Source organism: Agelaius tricolor, unplaced genomic scaffold (genome assembly GCF_023055355.1).
Source record: "Agelaius tricolor isolate 1412-34295 unplaced genomic scaffold, bAgeTri1.0.p SCAF_25, whole genome shotgun sequence".
Classification (NCBI taxonomy): Eukaryota; Metazoa; Chordata; class Aves; order Passeriformes; family Icteridae; genus Agelaius; species Agelaius tricolor.
The window spans coordinates 7,398,473-7,416,158 of record NW_027269285.1 but is presented as its reverse complement, the minus strand read 5'-3'; the positions used below and the strand labels follow the sequence as shown (position 1 = coordinate 7,416,158).

The following is a 17,686-nucleotide window of genomic DNA, read 5'->3' as shown; positions in this document are numbered from 1 at the left end:
AAATGAGCTGATAATGAATTGAGTAACTTTGCAGGCACCTGTAGTGGTCATAGAACCATCCCTGTGACTTTTTGGAAGCAGGAAGAGATCAAACTTATCCTGAATCTGAGGCTCAGTATTTTAAACCTCTGAAGGTGATAGACAAGGTATAGGATTAAACACGGCCCCTGTGGCAGGGAGAAATGATGAGGAGGACTCCATGGATATCAGAAGGCTGATTAATTACTTTATTATGCTCTATTATTCTATATTATATTACATTACATCTAAACTGGATCTGCACAAGCACTCAGCTCCACTCAACTGCCCAGAATCTCGTGACTGTCAGCCCACAGTCCCCACACGCACCTGGGTTCAAGGGGTCAGTGAATCAAAACACTCACACCAGAATCCAGTTATCAATTCCCTTCAGGTAAACAATCTTCCACAGTGCATTCCACTTGTCAACAACACAGGAGCAGTAAATGAGATAAGAATTGTTTTTTCTTTCTCTGAAGTTCAGAGAATGTGGATCCCAGAAATATTCTTGGGAAGTTGCGCCTTGCTTTTCTCTGTGAAGAGAAACATGGCCACAACAAGGGACTAAGGCTTCCCTCTTCAATCCTCACCTATGTGCACTCATGCCTTGTAACAGCCCAATCTGTAGCAGCTTTTAAACCCAAATCTTGTGCTGGTTTTGTATCCCTTTAGTACCTGATGATCAAGTTCCTGTGCACAAGACAAGAGTCAGCAGAACGGCTGGGGGTGCAAGGGCTGAGTGTTCTGGGCCACCTGCGGCCCCTGCGGGACGAGCCCTGCAGGACCATGAGCTGCCTGCAGTGCAGGAGAACTGAGGAGGACACAGTTTGTGGCACAACTCTGCTCCTGAAGACACTTCACTTCATCCAGCAGCTGGCACAGGATCTGGTATTTTTACTTGTTAAGGTTTTTTAAGCTTCTTATTTGGCAGGCTGAAAGGAATAAGGCTGTGCAAACAGCAGTTGTGAATGGGCGAAGGAAAGTTGGGGTACTCTTAACAAAGGTTAAAAAGTATGTTGGGATACTCTTAACAACAGTTAAAAAGCATGTTGTGGAAAAAAAAATTTACTTATGAACAATTGAATTCTGTGTATGTTTGATGAAGGTTTATTACTTCCAATTAAATTAGATGGAGAGGTAGAGGTTATGAAGTGTTCTGGTGATGGAGAAAAGGGATGGGATCCTAGAAATCCAGAAAGAGGGGAGGATTCTGTGAATAAGAAGGTTTCAGCATGAACTGTCACATTTAGGCACCAGAATGTCCATGAAAAAACTTAAAACTGGAATTCATGTTAGCTGCAAATTTATAGGAAAGATGGCTGTGCTTTCCTTTAAGCCCAGTGCTCAGAGATTTATGTTTTATAAGTGTGTTCTGTATAGATTTAACTTTCCAATCCTGCATTTTCTTTGCCTTTTTAAGGTTCAGCAGAAGGAGAGTGGATTAAAATACAAGTCATTTTTAGATTTCACAGGCCTTGATTTGCAGCTGTTCTGGAATTTTTACAATAAACTGCAGCAAAAGTAAGTTTTTTCTTTAGTGTCTGCTGAAGCACTAATCAGTGTGTGTGTGTATAAATAAAATATGCTTTGTTTAGTACTGCAGTTTGTTCTTCCTAAACTACATCATTTACATAAATAACATTTCCCTACTGCTGCCATATGGACTTCTAACTATGAAGTTATGTAGAAGCTTGAGCTGTAGATCAGTTGAGCTGGTAGCTCCACTTCCTTTGGCCATGTCTCTCCACTCAGTGGTTTTAATCTGTCTGAAATGGTGACTTTGATAGCAATATTTATTTGATGAAAAGAGTTGATTTTCTAGTTTTTTCTTCTATTTGTTATGTATCTGCTTACAGCCCAAGGGAAGAATGTATCTTTGCTCAAACGCTGCTGTTGCAGCTTCTCCAGCGCTGCTTTTCTGTACTTACTGGAGATAATAAAACTGCTAAACCTCAAGAAACTCCTCAGAGCAAAGCAGCTGGTCACACAGAAGCTGCAGAAGAGCTTTATAGACATTTGTGTGAAGGTAATTTTTATTCAATATATATTGACTGTTTTGTCTATTAAATTTTGGGAGAAGATACTCATTCCTAGAGGCCAAATCAGCTCCTGTTCCTTTGTTTCTCCTTCATGTCAGTGTGTGCTAATTAGTCTATCAATAGAAACTTTCCCTGGCCCAAAGAAATGGTTTTGTAGACTTTCTGACAACACAGTCTGGAAACAGCTGCAATAGAAAACTCCTTTTGAATGTGTCACCTGCTTGTAGCAGCAGGGATTGTGGCCCTTTGACTATAGCATTACTGGGGTTTATTTATTTCTGATATTGCATATCAGTATGAATGAGCTCATGAGTAGAATGGGAGGTTTACAGGGACACAGGGAAGATTCTGGAGCCAGTGAAGAGAATGGGAAATACACATTAGGTTTCATTGGAAGTAGGGTGGCATGCTCTATTCAAGTGTAATTTGAAGAATCTCCTGCAGAAGTGAGCTAAAGGGAAAACACTTTATATAGAATCTGTCACATCTTGAAAATTGTATTAGCTTTGATGGGTGTCAAGTTATAATCTTCCTAGAATTCATTTACTTGGTGAATAGATATATTCTTTCTTAATATAAATCTTTCTTGCTGTAAGTTAAAAAGTTTCCCCTCCTTTTCTGTGTGTATAATGGGATTGCAAGGGCTTGGAGTTGTGTGGACTAACATTTAATTCAGTTATGCCTCTAACATATTAGATGGGGTATTAATTAGAACTTGTAATTTTGTTTCCTTTTTGTATGAGCAGTAGTGGATATGGGGGACAGTAACTTCATGCCAATGAAAATGCTGAAAGAGGAAGTTAAGAACACCTTACTCAGTGGAGCAGCAGTTTTTTTCCCAGATAGACAGACCAGGCGACACCAGCTCTTCACCATGATGGTAAACATTGAATGAGAAATTGTTTGTTTGGTGCCTGCTTTCTTTATGCAGAAAAGAGGACAAATCTGACTAGTTATTCTCAAATAATACATACTTTGTCCCATTCAAGTAAAAGCCTTATTTTTTTTCTTTGCCTCTTTTTACCCTGCCCCTTTTCTCTCTGCAGCTTATCCAAAGAAAGAGGAGCTAACCCTGCCTTTCTTACCAAAAATGAATAATAGAACACAGAAATTAAAATTCTTTGTCACAGAAGAGGAAAACAGAATGTATCATAAAAATAAATCTTTTTCCTTTTCTAGAAAAACATCACAGAGCAAGAACATAAGCAATCTGTACATCTTGCCTTCAGATCCTTGTGTACCCACTTCAGGTGAGGGGTTCTGAAACTGAAAATACTTTTGTGATACCCCACATTTGTTAATAAGCTTGTATTTAATCCTTTTTAGAAACATTACTTCCCTGAACAATAATTCTCTGAAGTAATCAGCTAATGTTATTTAGAAAGGACATGCTACTAATCAATATTTTTATTAACTGAATAGCTCTGTAAAACACTGGCCAAGGTTGGTGCTGAAATCACAGTATATTGTTCTTAGGCTTCTCCTAGGCTGTATTCCAATTTTTTAAGTAATTGTTTGTCAGTGCTGATGGTTGGTATTGATTTAATTAGTCTAGAGTCATCAGAACACAAACTTCTGATTTTCATTGTAATTACACAGTAAGATCTCTACAGATCTGACACAAAAACTACTAAATTTCTGGTTTGGAACTGTTTGGAACTCCTTGTTGTTGGTTGGTAAGAATATCTTTGATTTGTAGTGATCAAGATCCAGGTGGACTCCTATTATTACCAGAGAAAGGAGTTTCTGCAAATTTTGACATAAGTGAAGTATTGTCAGTCATGGACACCCTTCTGCTTGTGGCAGCAAGAGAGGTGAGTGCTTTGCTCCTGCTTCTGTCCATGAGTTTTGTAGGCACTCAAACACAAGCTGCTTCCATGGGTACTGAGGAACAGCTTCCCTGTCCTGGATGCTCCTGTTCATGGCTGTGCAAGTCTCTAGGATTAGCTTTTCCAATCATTTGAGTGTTTTCCTTTAAGCATTAACATTTCATATTAGTAGAGTAGGAAATGAATAGTGTTTTTCCAGCATGAGCTATGTAAGATGTGGTGTTTTTCCATAGCATTGAAAAGACTCTATGGAGAGACACTGGGATACAGAAGGAATCATTCCATTTTGAGAGGCTGGGATTGGGCATGTCACTAAGGGAGGTGGAAATGGAGGAGGGTTATTTACATATGCAGAAAAACTGTGCTGAGAACATCAAGTGACTCATATGTAGCTGTTCCTATTTAAAGTTGTGATATATCAAAACAAAGCCCATCACTTGCTACAGGGTGTTACATGCTGCTTGTCATTTGCATTTCATCTTTTTTTGGGCTGAGTGGGATGACTGTGTCCATCCCAGTTTACTTGGTGCATACTGTGTGTCATGCTGCAGCACAGGAGGCTCCAGTACATTCATTATTGTTCCTTATTTTTCAGTGTGAAATGATGATGCTGGATGTTGCACAGCAAGAGAGTGGCACAGTCTTGTCTTCCTTATTCTGGTCTGTCCAGGGTAGCCTCCTTTCCTGGTGCTATCTGCAGCTTAAAGGCACTGATAATTCAGCCAAGGATCTTGCAGTAGAAATACTTAAAAATTGTAAGTGCTGGGATTGAAAACAGAATTAAATATGGGGCAATACTTTAAAATGTGATTTTGCAAATTGCAGTATAATTAGGGATCACTAAAGGTTGCCTGAGGCATATTCAGAACTGTCATAGCATTTTTAATCTCTCTAGGAAATAATTAGTAGGCATATTAAGCAATATGGAGTTTTAGCTGTACTGATAATCTTACATTGGGAGAATCTTCAGAAAGATTTCAGTAAGTTTTGGGAGCCAAATACTGAAAAAATCCCCAAACAACAAATAGTTACAGGCTTTCATTTGAACATTTTAGTTTCATACCATCACACATTTTGGTAAACTCCTGGGTGGTCATATGTGCTTTCTTGGATGTTTGTATTAGCAAGAAGTTGGTTAAGAAGCTGGGTTCATCTAAGGGGTTTTGTTGGTTTTTTTTTGGTTCTTTTTTTTTGTGGGGGGATTGTTAGATATTTATAATGCAGCAGCTCAGTGTTGAGTTAATTGGGCCAAATACTTAACAAATGTGTAATTTTATGTAAAATTACATCATAATTATGTTATTTGTATATAAATAAATTTGCTGTGTACCTGTATTACCTTTAAAAATGGAGTTAGGCTGTAGTTAACAATTCCTACCCTCACTTGTTAGTTCAGCTGCATTTCTTAGCAGTGTATGGAGACTACTGGGTACATGGAGCTTGTTGAAACAATCTTGGAGTGTTTGATGAAATTACTCATCACCCATTTTTTCAGTGATATTGTTGATAAGCATGACTTGTTTCCACAGTAGAAATATCACAGAAAACTTCTCTGAAGTGTTGGGTGTTGCAGCCCTGGGGCTGCAGATCCTTTCCTGCTGTGTTTGTCCTTGTGCACATCACCATGCACCTAATGTTTGATAAAGTGAATTGTGGGAGCAAATCCTTAAGGTAGCTACTAAGCATTTTTTTTTTTTTCTCTTTAGATGTGGGCCAGTTCCTGTCAAATATCAGAACAATTTTGCAGTCACTCTTATCTCAATATAGTGGCAAAACAATAGTAGAAAAAATAAGTAGCTCTGTCTTTGCAATGGCAACTCGTCAGCTGGTGAGTGACCTGGGGGTTTTATCCTGTTCCTGGGAGGCATGGCTGTGGGTCTGGCATTTCCTGACACCTGTGTTTGCTCCTAGGTCATCTTCTTGTTGGAGTTTTGCACTTTAGACATTCCCTACTGTACTCTGCTACAGGGATTCAGCACTTTGATAGAACCACTGAAAAGCCTTTGTAGTGAACCTCATAAGGTAACTAAGGACACAGGCACTATCAAACATTCTGAAACAAAAGCAGAATTGCAAGAAAGACAGAAAACTCAGGTGATTCCATTGGTGAGCATTGGAAAAGAGCAAGAAAGCTTCTAAAAGTGTAGGATGTGTAATGAAATGTTGAGTGGAGAATGAGAAACGTATCTACTGATCTGGCAGAGTGGTCAGAAAGTGCAACTGGAATGAGCAGCCAGCCTGGAAGGTAGATAGGAAGGAGGGGATTCTGTGGGTGAAGAGGAAAATAAATTAAAAATAGTATATACTTAACATTTTTAGCTTCACTGCTTGTGGTGATGCAAATAAAATCTGTGAGTCTGTAGCACAGATGTTTAAATCTGCATTAGTCATCCAGTGTCTCTTTGTCATGACTGGAGACTTGGAATCACTTGTGGGTGAGACAGTCTCCTCCAGTGGACTGGGTGGGTTTTGCTTTAGAAGTGCTTCCTTATTATGATTACCAAGAGGCTGGATGTCTTCAGAGCTAATTTCTGTGTAAATCAATGCTGTAGCCTTTTAAATGCCATTTGTATGCACATCTGGCAACTTAAAAGTATAGATACAAAAATCTAGTGTGGTAATTTTTTTTCTTACATTTTTATCTAAGAATGCATTTTTGTTTTACAGACAGACATGGAAAGCTGGCAGCAGGAGCAGCCTGTAGTATTGAGAACCTGGACAATGGAATCACCTCATAACTATGAAAATAATTGCCATGATGTCTCAGTCTTCCTGTGTCATGGGGCAACTTACTTTGAGGTGGAATTTGATGAAAAATGTGAAACTGAAAGGAGGTAATTTAATCTTGTGCTGTGTTAAATTCCAGTGTCTGTTTGTAGAGGGGGCAATCCATGTTTCAATGTGCACTCCACACGTGCCATTTCAATTTCTTCATCTTCCAGAACAGTGCACAATGTGTATTTTTGAATGACCTTGTGCTGAAAGCTACCTCTCCTGGCAAATTTACAGACATGCTGTTCATATGAATTTTGCTTCCTTTGGCCTTGATCTGTTTGATAATAATGCTGTGTCCACCACAGTTGTGCTTGTGGTATTTATTTTGCCCTCTTTCTCTTGGTAAGACATCAGGCTACAGCTCAGTTAAAGCATTTGCCAGATGTTAGATTTGGCATCCATCATCAATTCCAATGCACTGTAGGATGGCAGATCTGTGTTTGCTGGGACTTCTGCATTGAAACATGAAATAAATTCCTTAGCAGTCACATGAAGGTGTAGTTCAGAAAGAAGTGACAGGGTGCACTTAGATACAGCACTTGTGAAAATCCAGAAGCAAAACCATTCTCCCCCAAAACTTAAAAAGTAAATTTGGAAGTAATGAATTGCAATTTTCACAGGTATGATTACCTGGAGTTTACTGATGCCAGAGGGGCAAAAACTCGTTACGATACAAAGGTTGGCACTGAGAAATGGCCTAAGGTGAGCACCTTTAAAATTATGAACCAAATTATTTAGCCAGTCTTAGGAAGTCCTTATGATTCCTGTGGAAAGCTATTATGTAAGAGGATGTGTGCTTTTGTGCATGGGTGTGTTCATTAGGTTTCTTAGGTGGGGGGCAGGAGATGGGGAAGAAAGTCTGAAATGCTGCAAATAAAAGGAGTGAATAAGTAATCTCTCTTTGCTCCTGTTATCAAAAGAACAATCAGTTAAAGTGAAAAGGAGTAATAATGTTTAACTGTCAATAATACATGGGTAAAACTTGCTCTGCCCTTGCAAGTTTTTAAATCATAGCACAAGTGTGGTCCTTCCTGAGGCTGTGCTCTGTCCTCAAATGGGATGCTGCTCTTCTGTTTTTGTGACTTTTAATATAAAATTGCTCATTAAGCTCTTGAATAGAAATTTTACCTGCTTAGCACTGTGGGTTTCTCATTGAGATGGTGGGGGAAATTAGATCTGTTATGGCCAGAACATAATACTGAAACCCCAGAGTTGCTGAAGGGAATTCATTACCCTGAAACGTTTTCCTGTCATGTACATTTGGCAAAATGACTGTTTTGTTGCTCTGTAGAAAGTGACCTTTAAGGCTGGCCCACGGCTGCAGTTTCTCTTTCACTCTGACAGCAGCAATAATGAGTGGGGCTACAAGTTTTCCGTCACTGCTTACGGCCTCCCAGACGTTGCCGTGTCTTGGGGCTTGGATTTACAGCTGCTTGTCTCCAGGCTGATGGGGCGCTTGGCTTCCCGGAGCATGGCCCTCAAATCCCTGCGAGGTGAGTGCCTCCCGCTGCTCCATCCCTACACAGAGGAGCTACAAGGGTTTGGTGTTGAGAATCCCATGTGAAAATGGAGTTCCTTGTGTATTTGCTGCATGTGAATGTGGAGGACTTGGAGCGTTCCGAGCCCATGGAGGACTTGGAGTGTTCCAAGGCAAGGAGGGCTTGGTGCATTCCAAGCCCATGGAGGACTTGGTGCGTTCCAAGGCAAAGAGGACTTGGAGTGTTCCAAGGCAAAGAGGACTTGGAGTGTTCCAAGGCAAAGAGGACTTGGAGTGTTCCAAGGCAAAGAGGACTTGGAGTGTTCCATGCCCATGGAGGACTTGGTGCGTTCCAAGCCCATGGAGGGCTTGGAGCGTTCCAAGGCAAAGAGGACTTGATGCGTTCCAAGCCCATGGAGGACTTGGAGCGTTCCGAGCCCATGGAGGACTTGGTGCGTTCCAAGGCAAAGAGGGCTTGGAGCGTTCCAAGCCCATGGAGGACTTGGAGCATTCCAAGGCAAAGAGGGCTTGGTGTGTTCCAAGCCCATGGAGGACTTGGTGTGTTCCAAGCCCATGGAGGACTTGGTGTGTTGCAAGCCCATGGAGGACTTGGTGTGTTCCAAGTTTCCAAGCCCATGGAGGGCTTGCAGTGTTCCAAGCCCATGGAGGACTTGGTTTTTTCCAAGCCCATGGAAGACTTGGTATCTTGGAAGCCCATGGCAGACTTGGCGTGTTCCAAGCCCGTGGCAGACTTGGCTTTTTCCAAGCCTGTGGAAGACTTGCAGTGTTGCAAGCCCATGGAAGACTTGGACACATGGAAGCAATCCTCCTAAGCTAAATTACATTTATGAAGTAGTATGTTCTTTTTTTTTCCATTTAAAATTGTTCCCTGGTGCTGTCATCCACCCCACATTGGGAGTGTGAATATGGAGCCAACAAACTGGAAAATTAACAGAGCTTAGGATACAAAGGATTCTGACTTTCACATGAGCATTTGGTATTGAATGAAATTTGAAGTCAAAAATTAAGTTTGGTTGATTACAGTAGTTAAGTACACTTAGGATTTTGGCCTTGAAGATAGGTAAATTAAATTTTTTTTTTTTAATCTTCATTGTTCAATTTAAAAGCAAGAACACTTCTCTCTAGCTCTCTAAATCTGAATCCATCCATCACTTAGTGGAAATTAAATAGGGGTAAAAAGTTCTTGCTCCAATCAGGTGATCCATATTTACCTTGTAATATTTGACAGCTATTTACCTGTGAATTCAGGGAACTAGTTGAAGTGTTTTAGAATATTTTCTTCCTTTTTTAATATAAGCATGCTTGCATATGACAAATTAGGTGTTTAGTAGGAGAGATAGCTTTTAAACTCTTTTAAATTGGAAAATTGCTTTAGTTATAATACAGTGAAAATGTTTGATTTAAAGTCCTTCCATATTGTAACATTGTCACTATAAGATAAGATATTGATGCTGCCATTAATGAAAGGGTACATCAGTTTTCTGTACCATGTTAGAAAAATAGAGAACATTGTTGAATTACTTGGTCAGTCTATTTGCATTAATTTTTTGTTGCAAGTTTGTTGTCAGTTGTTTTCCCTACTGGATGTTTAATGTTTATTATTTTCAATAATCTGTAAAAATGAAGCAAGTTATTTCGTAACTGAATGGTCTGTTCTGAATTTCTTGCAGAATTAGGTAGTGAAGCAGACTTGCCTCCTTTGAAAGTAACCTCAGTTCTTAATTCTCCTCTGTGGAAACCTGTCTTCAGGCATCAGCTGTGTCCTGAGGCACTCCCGGGAGCCAGGCAAAACAGTGCCAAGCACCAAGACAAAAACGAGGTACCCACTCAGCCCCTGCTTGTGTTCCCTTGGCATGAAATCCCTGTGCATCACACAGGGATTGGCTTTATGGAGTTGGAATGCCCTTAAACACACACTTCTGTGCTAAACTTGGGTCATTTGTGCTGTTGGATTCAAATACCAAGGGGGAAAGAAACTGTTGTTCTGTGCCCTTTATTAATTTCCATTTTCATGGAATCATAAAACGGTTTGGAGAGTGTGGTATTTTCAGGGACTCCCATGGCAGGAAGGAAATGATGAATCTGACTCCATGTTCTTAGAAGGCTAATTTATTATTTTATGATATTATATTATATAAAAGAATGCTATACTAAAGAATAGAGAAAGGATACTTACAGAAGGCTTAACAAGGTAATAATGAAAACTAGTGACTCCTTGCAGAGTCCCAGCACAGCTGGATGGTGATTGGTCATTAAGTTAAAACAATTCACATGTTGGATAAACAATGTCCAAACCACATTCCAAAGCAGCAAAACACAGGAGAAGCAAATGAGATAAGAATTGTTTTCCTTTTTCTCTGAGGCTTCTCAGCTTCCCAGGAGAAGAAATATGACAGTGACAGGAGAGACTTTTGAAGATCCTCTCATTCACTCTCCCCCTTGTGCAGGGATGTGTTTTACTGTTCAGTTTGCTCAGGTGCAGTGGAAAAACTGCAGGTTGAATTAGGATTGCACTGTTTTCTCTCAGGTACTCCTGCAGCTGATGTGTTGCACCTCTCTCTGCAGGCCCGGAGCTCTCCCCACGACGTCTGCCGTAACTTTCTTATCGACTTTGCAAAATCAGATCCTGCCCAGGACTTCAGTGGGCAAAAATCTGAACTTTTCAAAGGACTTATACAGGCATGTAAAAAACAGACCCCAAAGACAGATATAGTTGCTGGTCCTACTGTTGATCAAGCTGTGAACTCAACATTTGCTGCTTTGGTGTATCTCACTCCAGATTTATTTGAGAAGCTTCAAAAATATGGTAACTCTAATATTATTAGATTATCTTAATAATGAAGACTTACAGTTTGTAAAAGGCTCTCTTACAGCTGAGTTTATAACATTGAAAAAGTTCAGTGGGGCAATTTAAAGATGTTCTGTAGAAAGGTATCATTTTGGCAGACTAGGTAAGCTTTCTCTCTAGAGTGTTTATTTTTTATCAACATATATTTTTGTCTTCAGGGCACTGGCAAAATAATAATCATCAGAAGCTCTTATTCTGTAAAGCTATACCTAAAGAGGATAGTGATGTCCTCTGGGGCTTTAATTCAGAAGAGTGTGGCTCCAGTTATTAGAGGTTCTTGGATCATTTTCTACATTGTACCTTTTCTAAAAAGCCAGCAGCAACCTCTGTTATTAACTGTTGGGGTTGGAGGAGGTGTGAATTATCTCTCAAAATACCATTCTGTTGAAATCAACCCTGTCATCCTCAGAATTTTTTTTTCCAATAGAAGATAATGCTTTGCTTTTAACTTACTGGCCATTGTATTACCATTTATGTATTTTTCAGTAGGTAAAACGAGCAACTTTTTGACTTACAGCATCTTCCATTAAATTTATTGATATCTTTGAAGTATTGGATAATAAGATGTTACTTGGTTTTGAAGGATTTCATTTTAGGTTTTCTCTTTTTGTCATAATTTTGACACCAAACATTTTACATTTTCATAGAATGATTGAGCTATTTTTTGAGCTGTGAAGTTATGAGTAAAAATGACTGACACAAAGACTGACTTGATGACTAATGTGGTTACTGCCTTTAGTCATTTTGTCTATGTCTGACAATTGAGCTCATTTTCTGAGTGACATTGAAAACTGGACAAATATTAATGAGTGTTTGAGAAATCCATCCCACTGTTCTGTCAGTATCTTCATCTGGGGCAGACTAATTTCAGGATCCATGTTCAGCTGTGCTGTGGGAAATTTGGAGAAAGGATGCTGAAAAGAATACAGGAGAAAAATTAGAAAGGGAAAATGAACCAGAGACTGAATAAGAATTCAGTCTTTTTCTCCATAGTCCTTTTCAGGGAAGTTTGAATAGAAACCGACTTGTCAGGTTTCTAGTTTTTGCAAATTGCTCTTGAAAGTCCATTCCAGAAATTCATAGTGTAAAACAGTAGAGAAAACAAATACTTCTATAGAGCTTTAAGTGACTGCTAAGCATTTGTTGATTTTTCTGATAAGTTTGCATCACTGTTATTGCATGCATAGGGAACGATTTTATTTTCCATGGCTTCAGGCAGCAATTTTGGGAAGAGATGAGAAAGATACTCGTAAATTAACTTTGTAAATAAATCAGTCAAGGTGCAGTTTGTGTATTTAGGACATATGAATGTTGGCAGGTTTATTCTCTATTTTTCTTACAGGTATAATTCCAAGTATTGACTAAGAGATGGAGGGAAGGCTGTAGCATAATTTTAGTTAAGCAGTTGTATAAAAATGGAGCTGTAAATAAACAGGACTCTCTTCTTTCTCTCATTTCCAGTCAACAGTGGAGGCAAGGTGCCTTTGAGTGATGAGTTTGCACAAGTATATTCCCTGGCTGATTCCATTAGAATATGGATGGTAAGAACACTCAGGAAGATCTCTATTAATGTCATTTACTTTAGTACTTTACAATTCAGTGTTAAGGAGTAGGGTGGAACAGGTTTTCCTTCAGTTATTCTCCATGAACTATTTTCACTTGGAAAGAATGTATGTTAACTTTGAAACTTTGGACTTGAGTGTTTAATTGCATCCTTACACTCCTCTCCTTCCCTCAGCCCCAGATGTGTCATCATGGGTAGCTGGGCTGAATTTGACTGAAAATCAATTAAATTTGTTATCAAATTTAAATTAATTAAATTTGTGTTATATTTTAGCAAGAACTTACGTTGTAAATTAGAAAGATTCTTACATTGCAGTTGGATTTCTTTTGAGGTATATCATAGAACAAGTGTGTCTTAGACACCAATCTATTGTCTTGTAACTTTCTTCCTCCTCTTTTCTGCCCGAGTTCCTGGCAGGTTGATGTACTAGAGTTGCAGTGGGTGCAGATGCATGTTAAGATGAGTAATTGCCTTTGCCCATTGCATGGCAGGTGATGTTTGCATCTGACAGAGCTTGCTAGGGGGGTGACATATTTTTGGAGGACTTTATCTCACAACTAGGTGTCTATATTTTCCTGAGTGCTGAGGGTAAATGAGAAACCTTCTTTTCCTTGGAGGACTGGTGCACATCAAATCACAAGCCAGGGAATGGTCTCAGCCTACAAAGCTTGAGCAGCTCAGGGTGAGGCTTTTACTGCTCTGACAGTTCAGGTGCTGCTCCTTTAGGCTCCTGGGTGGTTTGCTCTGCAAAGCTGGGAATAGTAACCACAGTCATCTATTCCTGAGATTAAATTCCTTTCAGTCATTACAGTCTTCATCCTGCCTTGCTGTATAGAGGCACAGAGAGAATCATATTTTAACTATGTTAACGTCCTGTCTGCAGTTGGAAATGAAGCAGAAATCACTGATGGGGAGGGGAAATGATGCTGAGGAGAAGCAGAGCACAGAAGCAAGTGAGGTGAACCCAGAAACTCTTGGTGAGTGTTGCCATGTGTGTGTGAGCATTCCAGGTAGCTTATGAAAGCATTATAAACCTGAAGGCATTATTTTTGCTGTGAAAGGTAAGTTAGCAACTGGGGCTACTTTTTCATACCTTAAGAGATAACCTAGTGTAGATTGGATTAATTATCTGGGATGATGTTCTGCTATTCTCTGCAGAAAAGAGTAAGAAAGTTCTGCAGGGAGTGACCTTTCACTCAGGTCATCTGGTTCTGAACTTACATTCATCTCTTGTTGTAGATACTTCTTACCACATTTAACTGATGTTAGGACAGCAGCTGATTGTTATTAGAACAAAATGTGTTCTCACTGACTGCTCTGTACTTCATATGGTTCAGTGTGATTATTCAGATTTAGCATTTGGAAATCTGAACTTAGGCAACCCATAGTATCATGATCAGTATAACAGGAAAGACAGTATTTTCTAGCTGTCTCAACTGAGAAGAAATAAGATAAATCACTTTCTTCCTAAGCACAAGACAGCAAATTTGTTGTTCTATTGTCGTGATTTTAACTCTTCCAATTTTTATGCTGCAGCAAAACTCTGTGTGCAGAAGAGCCTTTTGTTACTGAATTTTTTGCCCATAAGAGCAAAGACAAAAGATTGTGCCTCAGAGAGTTTGGAAGCTCAAGACATGGATGATCCCCAGCAGTATGTGAGTGATCAATGCCAAAGACAAGGATCAGCTGTGGACATGGACTTCCAGGCAGCCCCATCGGTGTCATCCAGTGCAGGAATCCACCCTGCTTCAAAAGAGGGGGATCAGGCTTCACAGTCTGATCTGAAAGTTAAACAAATTCCAGACCTCCACCAAGCAGAAGGTGCATCTGCATTTCATAGCAAGCCTGTGGAGAGTACAGTTTCACAGCAGGAAGATGTGTCATCACCTCCTTCCACTCCCACCCGCAAGTCTCAGCTGGGCCGTGGCAGACTGAGGCTGCTCTCCTTCAGGTCAATGGAAGAGCCAAGGGCTGTGCCTACTGTGAAGGAAAAATATCCTATTTTGAAGAGCATTTTAGACTTTATTAAGGATCAGTCACTTTCACATGAAAGGTAAGCAAATTGAGAATGTTGCAGTTATACAGAAGCTTGTCCTCACACCTCTTCAGGTGGAATGAAGTATTTTAGCAGTAAGATAATATGGCAGAATATTTTGTATACAGTTGTCAGACTTATGTATCAAACTTCAGTTATTCACAAGGATGTAGGGACTCAGAGAGTACTATTTAATTTCATTTGCTTCTATCACATAGAACAGAATGTAAAAACCAGTCACTTGGCAATTTATTGTCTTGCTTCCTCAGATGTGTTTGCAGAGGTGTTTTGCTTTTTGTCTACAAAAGCAAAGCCATGGTGTATCACTATTACCAATCCTTGGGACCAAATAGGGACAAGTTGCATCTCTCATTAAATTACCTGGTATTGTGAAAATATAAATCAAAAGAAAGATTTCCAATTCTCAGCTTGTCTGTTCTGGGCTCTAGAACATGGAGTGGTGCAGGAAGAGCTGAATTCTGTTCAAAGCTTCATCACTCACTCCAACTAATACACTGAAATACACGTGGAAATTCAGATACAAAGGAATTGTGTAACTAGCCAAGCGCTTATTGAATCATTCTTTTATTTGTGTTGTTTTAAATACAGTGTTTTGAAGTTCTCACTGCTATTTTTTGCTTTCAGTGTTTTAAAGGTTCTTGCTTTGAGAAAATCCCAAGGGCAGAGCATTTTGGAAGTGCTCAAGACCATCCGCCAGTGCCTGGACTCTCTTGGGCAGCCACACTGCTTTCACCCACCCTGTGTACTTTTTCTCCTGGAACTTCTAGCCTGTCAGAAAGATTTTACAAAGTAAGTAATTATTTAAGCAAATCTCAGCCATGTGATTTACTGTCTCAGTTCTTGTGTTCCTCCAGGCATGCATATTGACAAGAGTAGAAAGTTCTGCTTTTTAATGCATGTGGATAATAAAGATATGACTTGAGGTTAGTTTTCAGGCTAGTAGGCATATCTTGTGTACTTCATTAGAAAATACTCCAAAAATTAATAATTATTTTTAAGTGGGACTTAGTTGCACAGCTGTTCATGCCATGAACATGTTGAACTTTGATTTCTGTGTTGTGTTTGGTGCTGTCACAAGTCTGTCTCTTGGCTTCTCACCTGGCAGGAGCTTTCTGTGGTCATCTTGCAATGCACTGATTTCCTTTAAAATCTTGATTAGATTTTCATAAAGCAACTTTTTAATTTAAAGGAATGTTCTCTTCTTAGTGCTATGAGAATATTCTCTTTGCCTGTTCTGTTTCTTCACTTCTGATTCCTGGTACAGGATTCTTTCATTTTGAAACTTTTTCTTGATTCTTTTTGAAACTTGATTCTTTCAAGTTTGAAACTTCAAGACTGCATTTTTAAATAAAATTAACATCCTTCCCACTTGTGGAGAGAGGTTAAAAAGGGCCTGTTTGTAAAATTTGCACAAATCATGCTACTTAAAACAACACAGTGAATTCTAGGCTACTAAGCTGACTCTTTAATTTGCAGCTACTTTGGAAACTTGGAAGGCTGTGGTGCTGAGCTACACAAAGAGATTCGAGAGTCCTACTATCAGCTTGTTTTGTTCCTGGTAAATTCTGTGAAGGGGTTCAGTACAATTAATGACAGGTACAGTACATTGTTTGCTTTATTTATGTGATTTTTTTTTTTTGCATTCCTCCACAACTCCTCCTTTGTAATTTGTTATTTGTTATTTAATGTCTTCATTAATTTTGTCTGTACTTTCCATTATTTACAGAACTAAATGAGGAACCTTGATCTTGTGATCAAAAATGCCAAGTTGGCTTTTTATTAGGAAATAAAGGAAAGCACAAGAACTTACCAGTGTTAAAAACTTGACTTACTGCATTTTGTAGTTACAATTCTGCAGTGTGTCTCTGAACTTAGTAGTAAAATACTAGAAATAGCAAATTTTTTGTTGAATACTTGGGCAAGGGTAATGCCACAAGAAACATGGCAATTCTGCAGCCATGCTTTAATGTCAAAACTCTTGTTTTGGCAACATTCTGGTTAGAATTTGGAGGATTTATAGCCAGGTGTCTGAGAGAAATGAAAATTTAATGGCTATAATGGCAGTCTCTCTGACAATAACTTTCAAGTCCTTTGTTCAGTTTCAAGTGAAAATGTCAAAAAGGTTTCAAACAAAAAAAAAATTCCTACAAATACCAGGAAAATTCTATACTGTGGAGAAGAGACAAACCCTCTTTCTAATGTTTAGACAACACCATTAGTTTGATCTTAACTGAATCCAGAAGGAAAACTGTCTTTCTTTCAAGTTCTTAGTCTGTACTTGCTAAATTGTGTCAGTTGAATACTTTGATAAACCTGAGTTTGCCACAGAGTTCCTTTAATGCACAGTAAAGCCTGAAAATCAGTCTCTAGGGGTTTTTCTACCCTTCCTCTCCTCACACAATTTCAACTCTAGGTCTTTCAACTTTAGGTCACCTTTAGAGCTGTCATGTTTTAATGTTTTTTAATGTCTTTTGTTTTTATTTAGGTCTTTGCTTCCTGCCTTATCCTGTGTGCAGACAGCTCTCCTGCACCTCTTGGATATGAGCTGGGAGCCCAGTGATCTTTCCTTCTTTGTGGAGATCCAGCTGCCACAGCTCCTCATGACAACATCACAGGAGAACATCAGTACCCATGACAGTGTCATTTGGTGAGTCAGGAGCAATGCAGCTTTCTCATGCTGCTAAATACTGATTCCATTTTACCCAGGAGGGCTCCTAAACTTCCTGCTGGAACAAGCAGTAAGGGTACTATTAACAAGTATAGCATAATTCTGGTCAGTAGCCAAGGGCTTATCTGAAGTATTTCAATTTTTTTTGCTGTATTCAGCAAAAAAATTTCAATATTGAAATTTCAGCATTTCAATAGTTTTTGCAAGAACTATTGGAATTTAATGTTTAACCTGATTATTACTGGAACACACTGCTAGTTTAGCAGTGTAGCAGGAGGTATATATTACTGTTTATTGCCTTGATGAATGTCAAATGTTTTTAACACCTTCATGTGGCAATTTTATAGTAGTTGTACTTGCACATGTGCAAATGTGAAGGCAAGTTGTACTT

The 17,686-nt window shown here is 39.2% G+C and overlaps 1 protein-coding gene across 2 annotated transcripts in view; it reads left to right on the top strand.

Moving 5' to 3' along the window:
• ZZEF1 (zinc finger ZZ-type and EF-hand domain containing 1) overlaps nucleotides 1-17,686 on the top strand; it is a 59,315-nt gene that overhangs the window by 16,852 nt on the left and 24,777 nt on the right. For both annotated transcript variants that reach the window (XM_071448117.1, XM_071448116.1), the window contains exons 13-32: nucleotides 691-906; nucleotides 1,439-1,539; nucleotides 1,875-2,044; nucleotides 2,804-2,937; nucleotides 3,237-3,307; nucleotides 3,757-3,871; nucleotides 4,482-4,641; nucleotides 5,593-5,714; nucleotides 5,798-5,908; nucleotides 6,554-6,720; nucleotides 7,282-7,363; nucleotides 7,953-8,154; nucleotides 9,830-9,978; nucleotides 10,725-10,965; nucleotides 12,469-12,548; nucleotides 13,455-13,548; nucleotides 14,108-14,624; nucleotides 15,252-15,416; nucleotides 16,104-16,223; nucleotides 17,113-17,274. In XM_071448117.1, coding sequence (XP_071304218.1) covers nucleotides 691-906; nucleotides 1,439-1,539; nucleotides 1,875-2,044; nucleotides 2,804-2,937; nucleotides 3,237-3,307; nucleotides 3,757-3,871; nucleotides 4,482-4,641; nucleotides 5,593-5,714; nucleotides 5,798-5,908; nucleotides 6,554-6,720; nucleotides 7,282-7,363; nucleotides 7,953-8,154; nucleotides 9,830-9,978; nucleotides 10,725-10,965; nucleotides 12,469-12,548; nucleotides 13,455-13,548; nucleotides 14,108-14,624; nucleotides 15,252-15,416; nucleotides 16,104-16,223; nucleotides 17,113-17,274 — 3,179 coding nt within the window. The remainder of the gene's footprint in view (nucleotides 1-690; nucleotides 907-1,438; nucleotides 1,540-1,874; nucleotides 2,045-2,803; nucleotides 2,938-3,236; nucleotides 3,308-3,756; nucleotides 3,872-4,481; nucleotides 4,642-5,592; nucleotides 5,715-5,797; nucleotides 5,909-6,553; nucleotides 6,721-7,281; nucleotides 7,364-7,952; nucleotides 8,155-9,829; nucleotides 9,979-10,724; nucleotides 10,966-12,468; nucleotides 12,549-13,454; nucleotides 13,549-14,107; nucleotides 14,625-15,251; nucleotides 15,417-16,103; nucleotides 16,224-17,112; nucleotides 17,275-17,686) is intronic.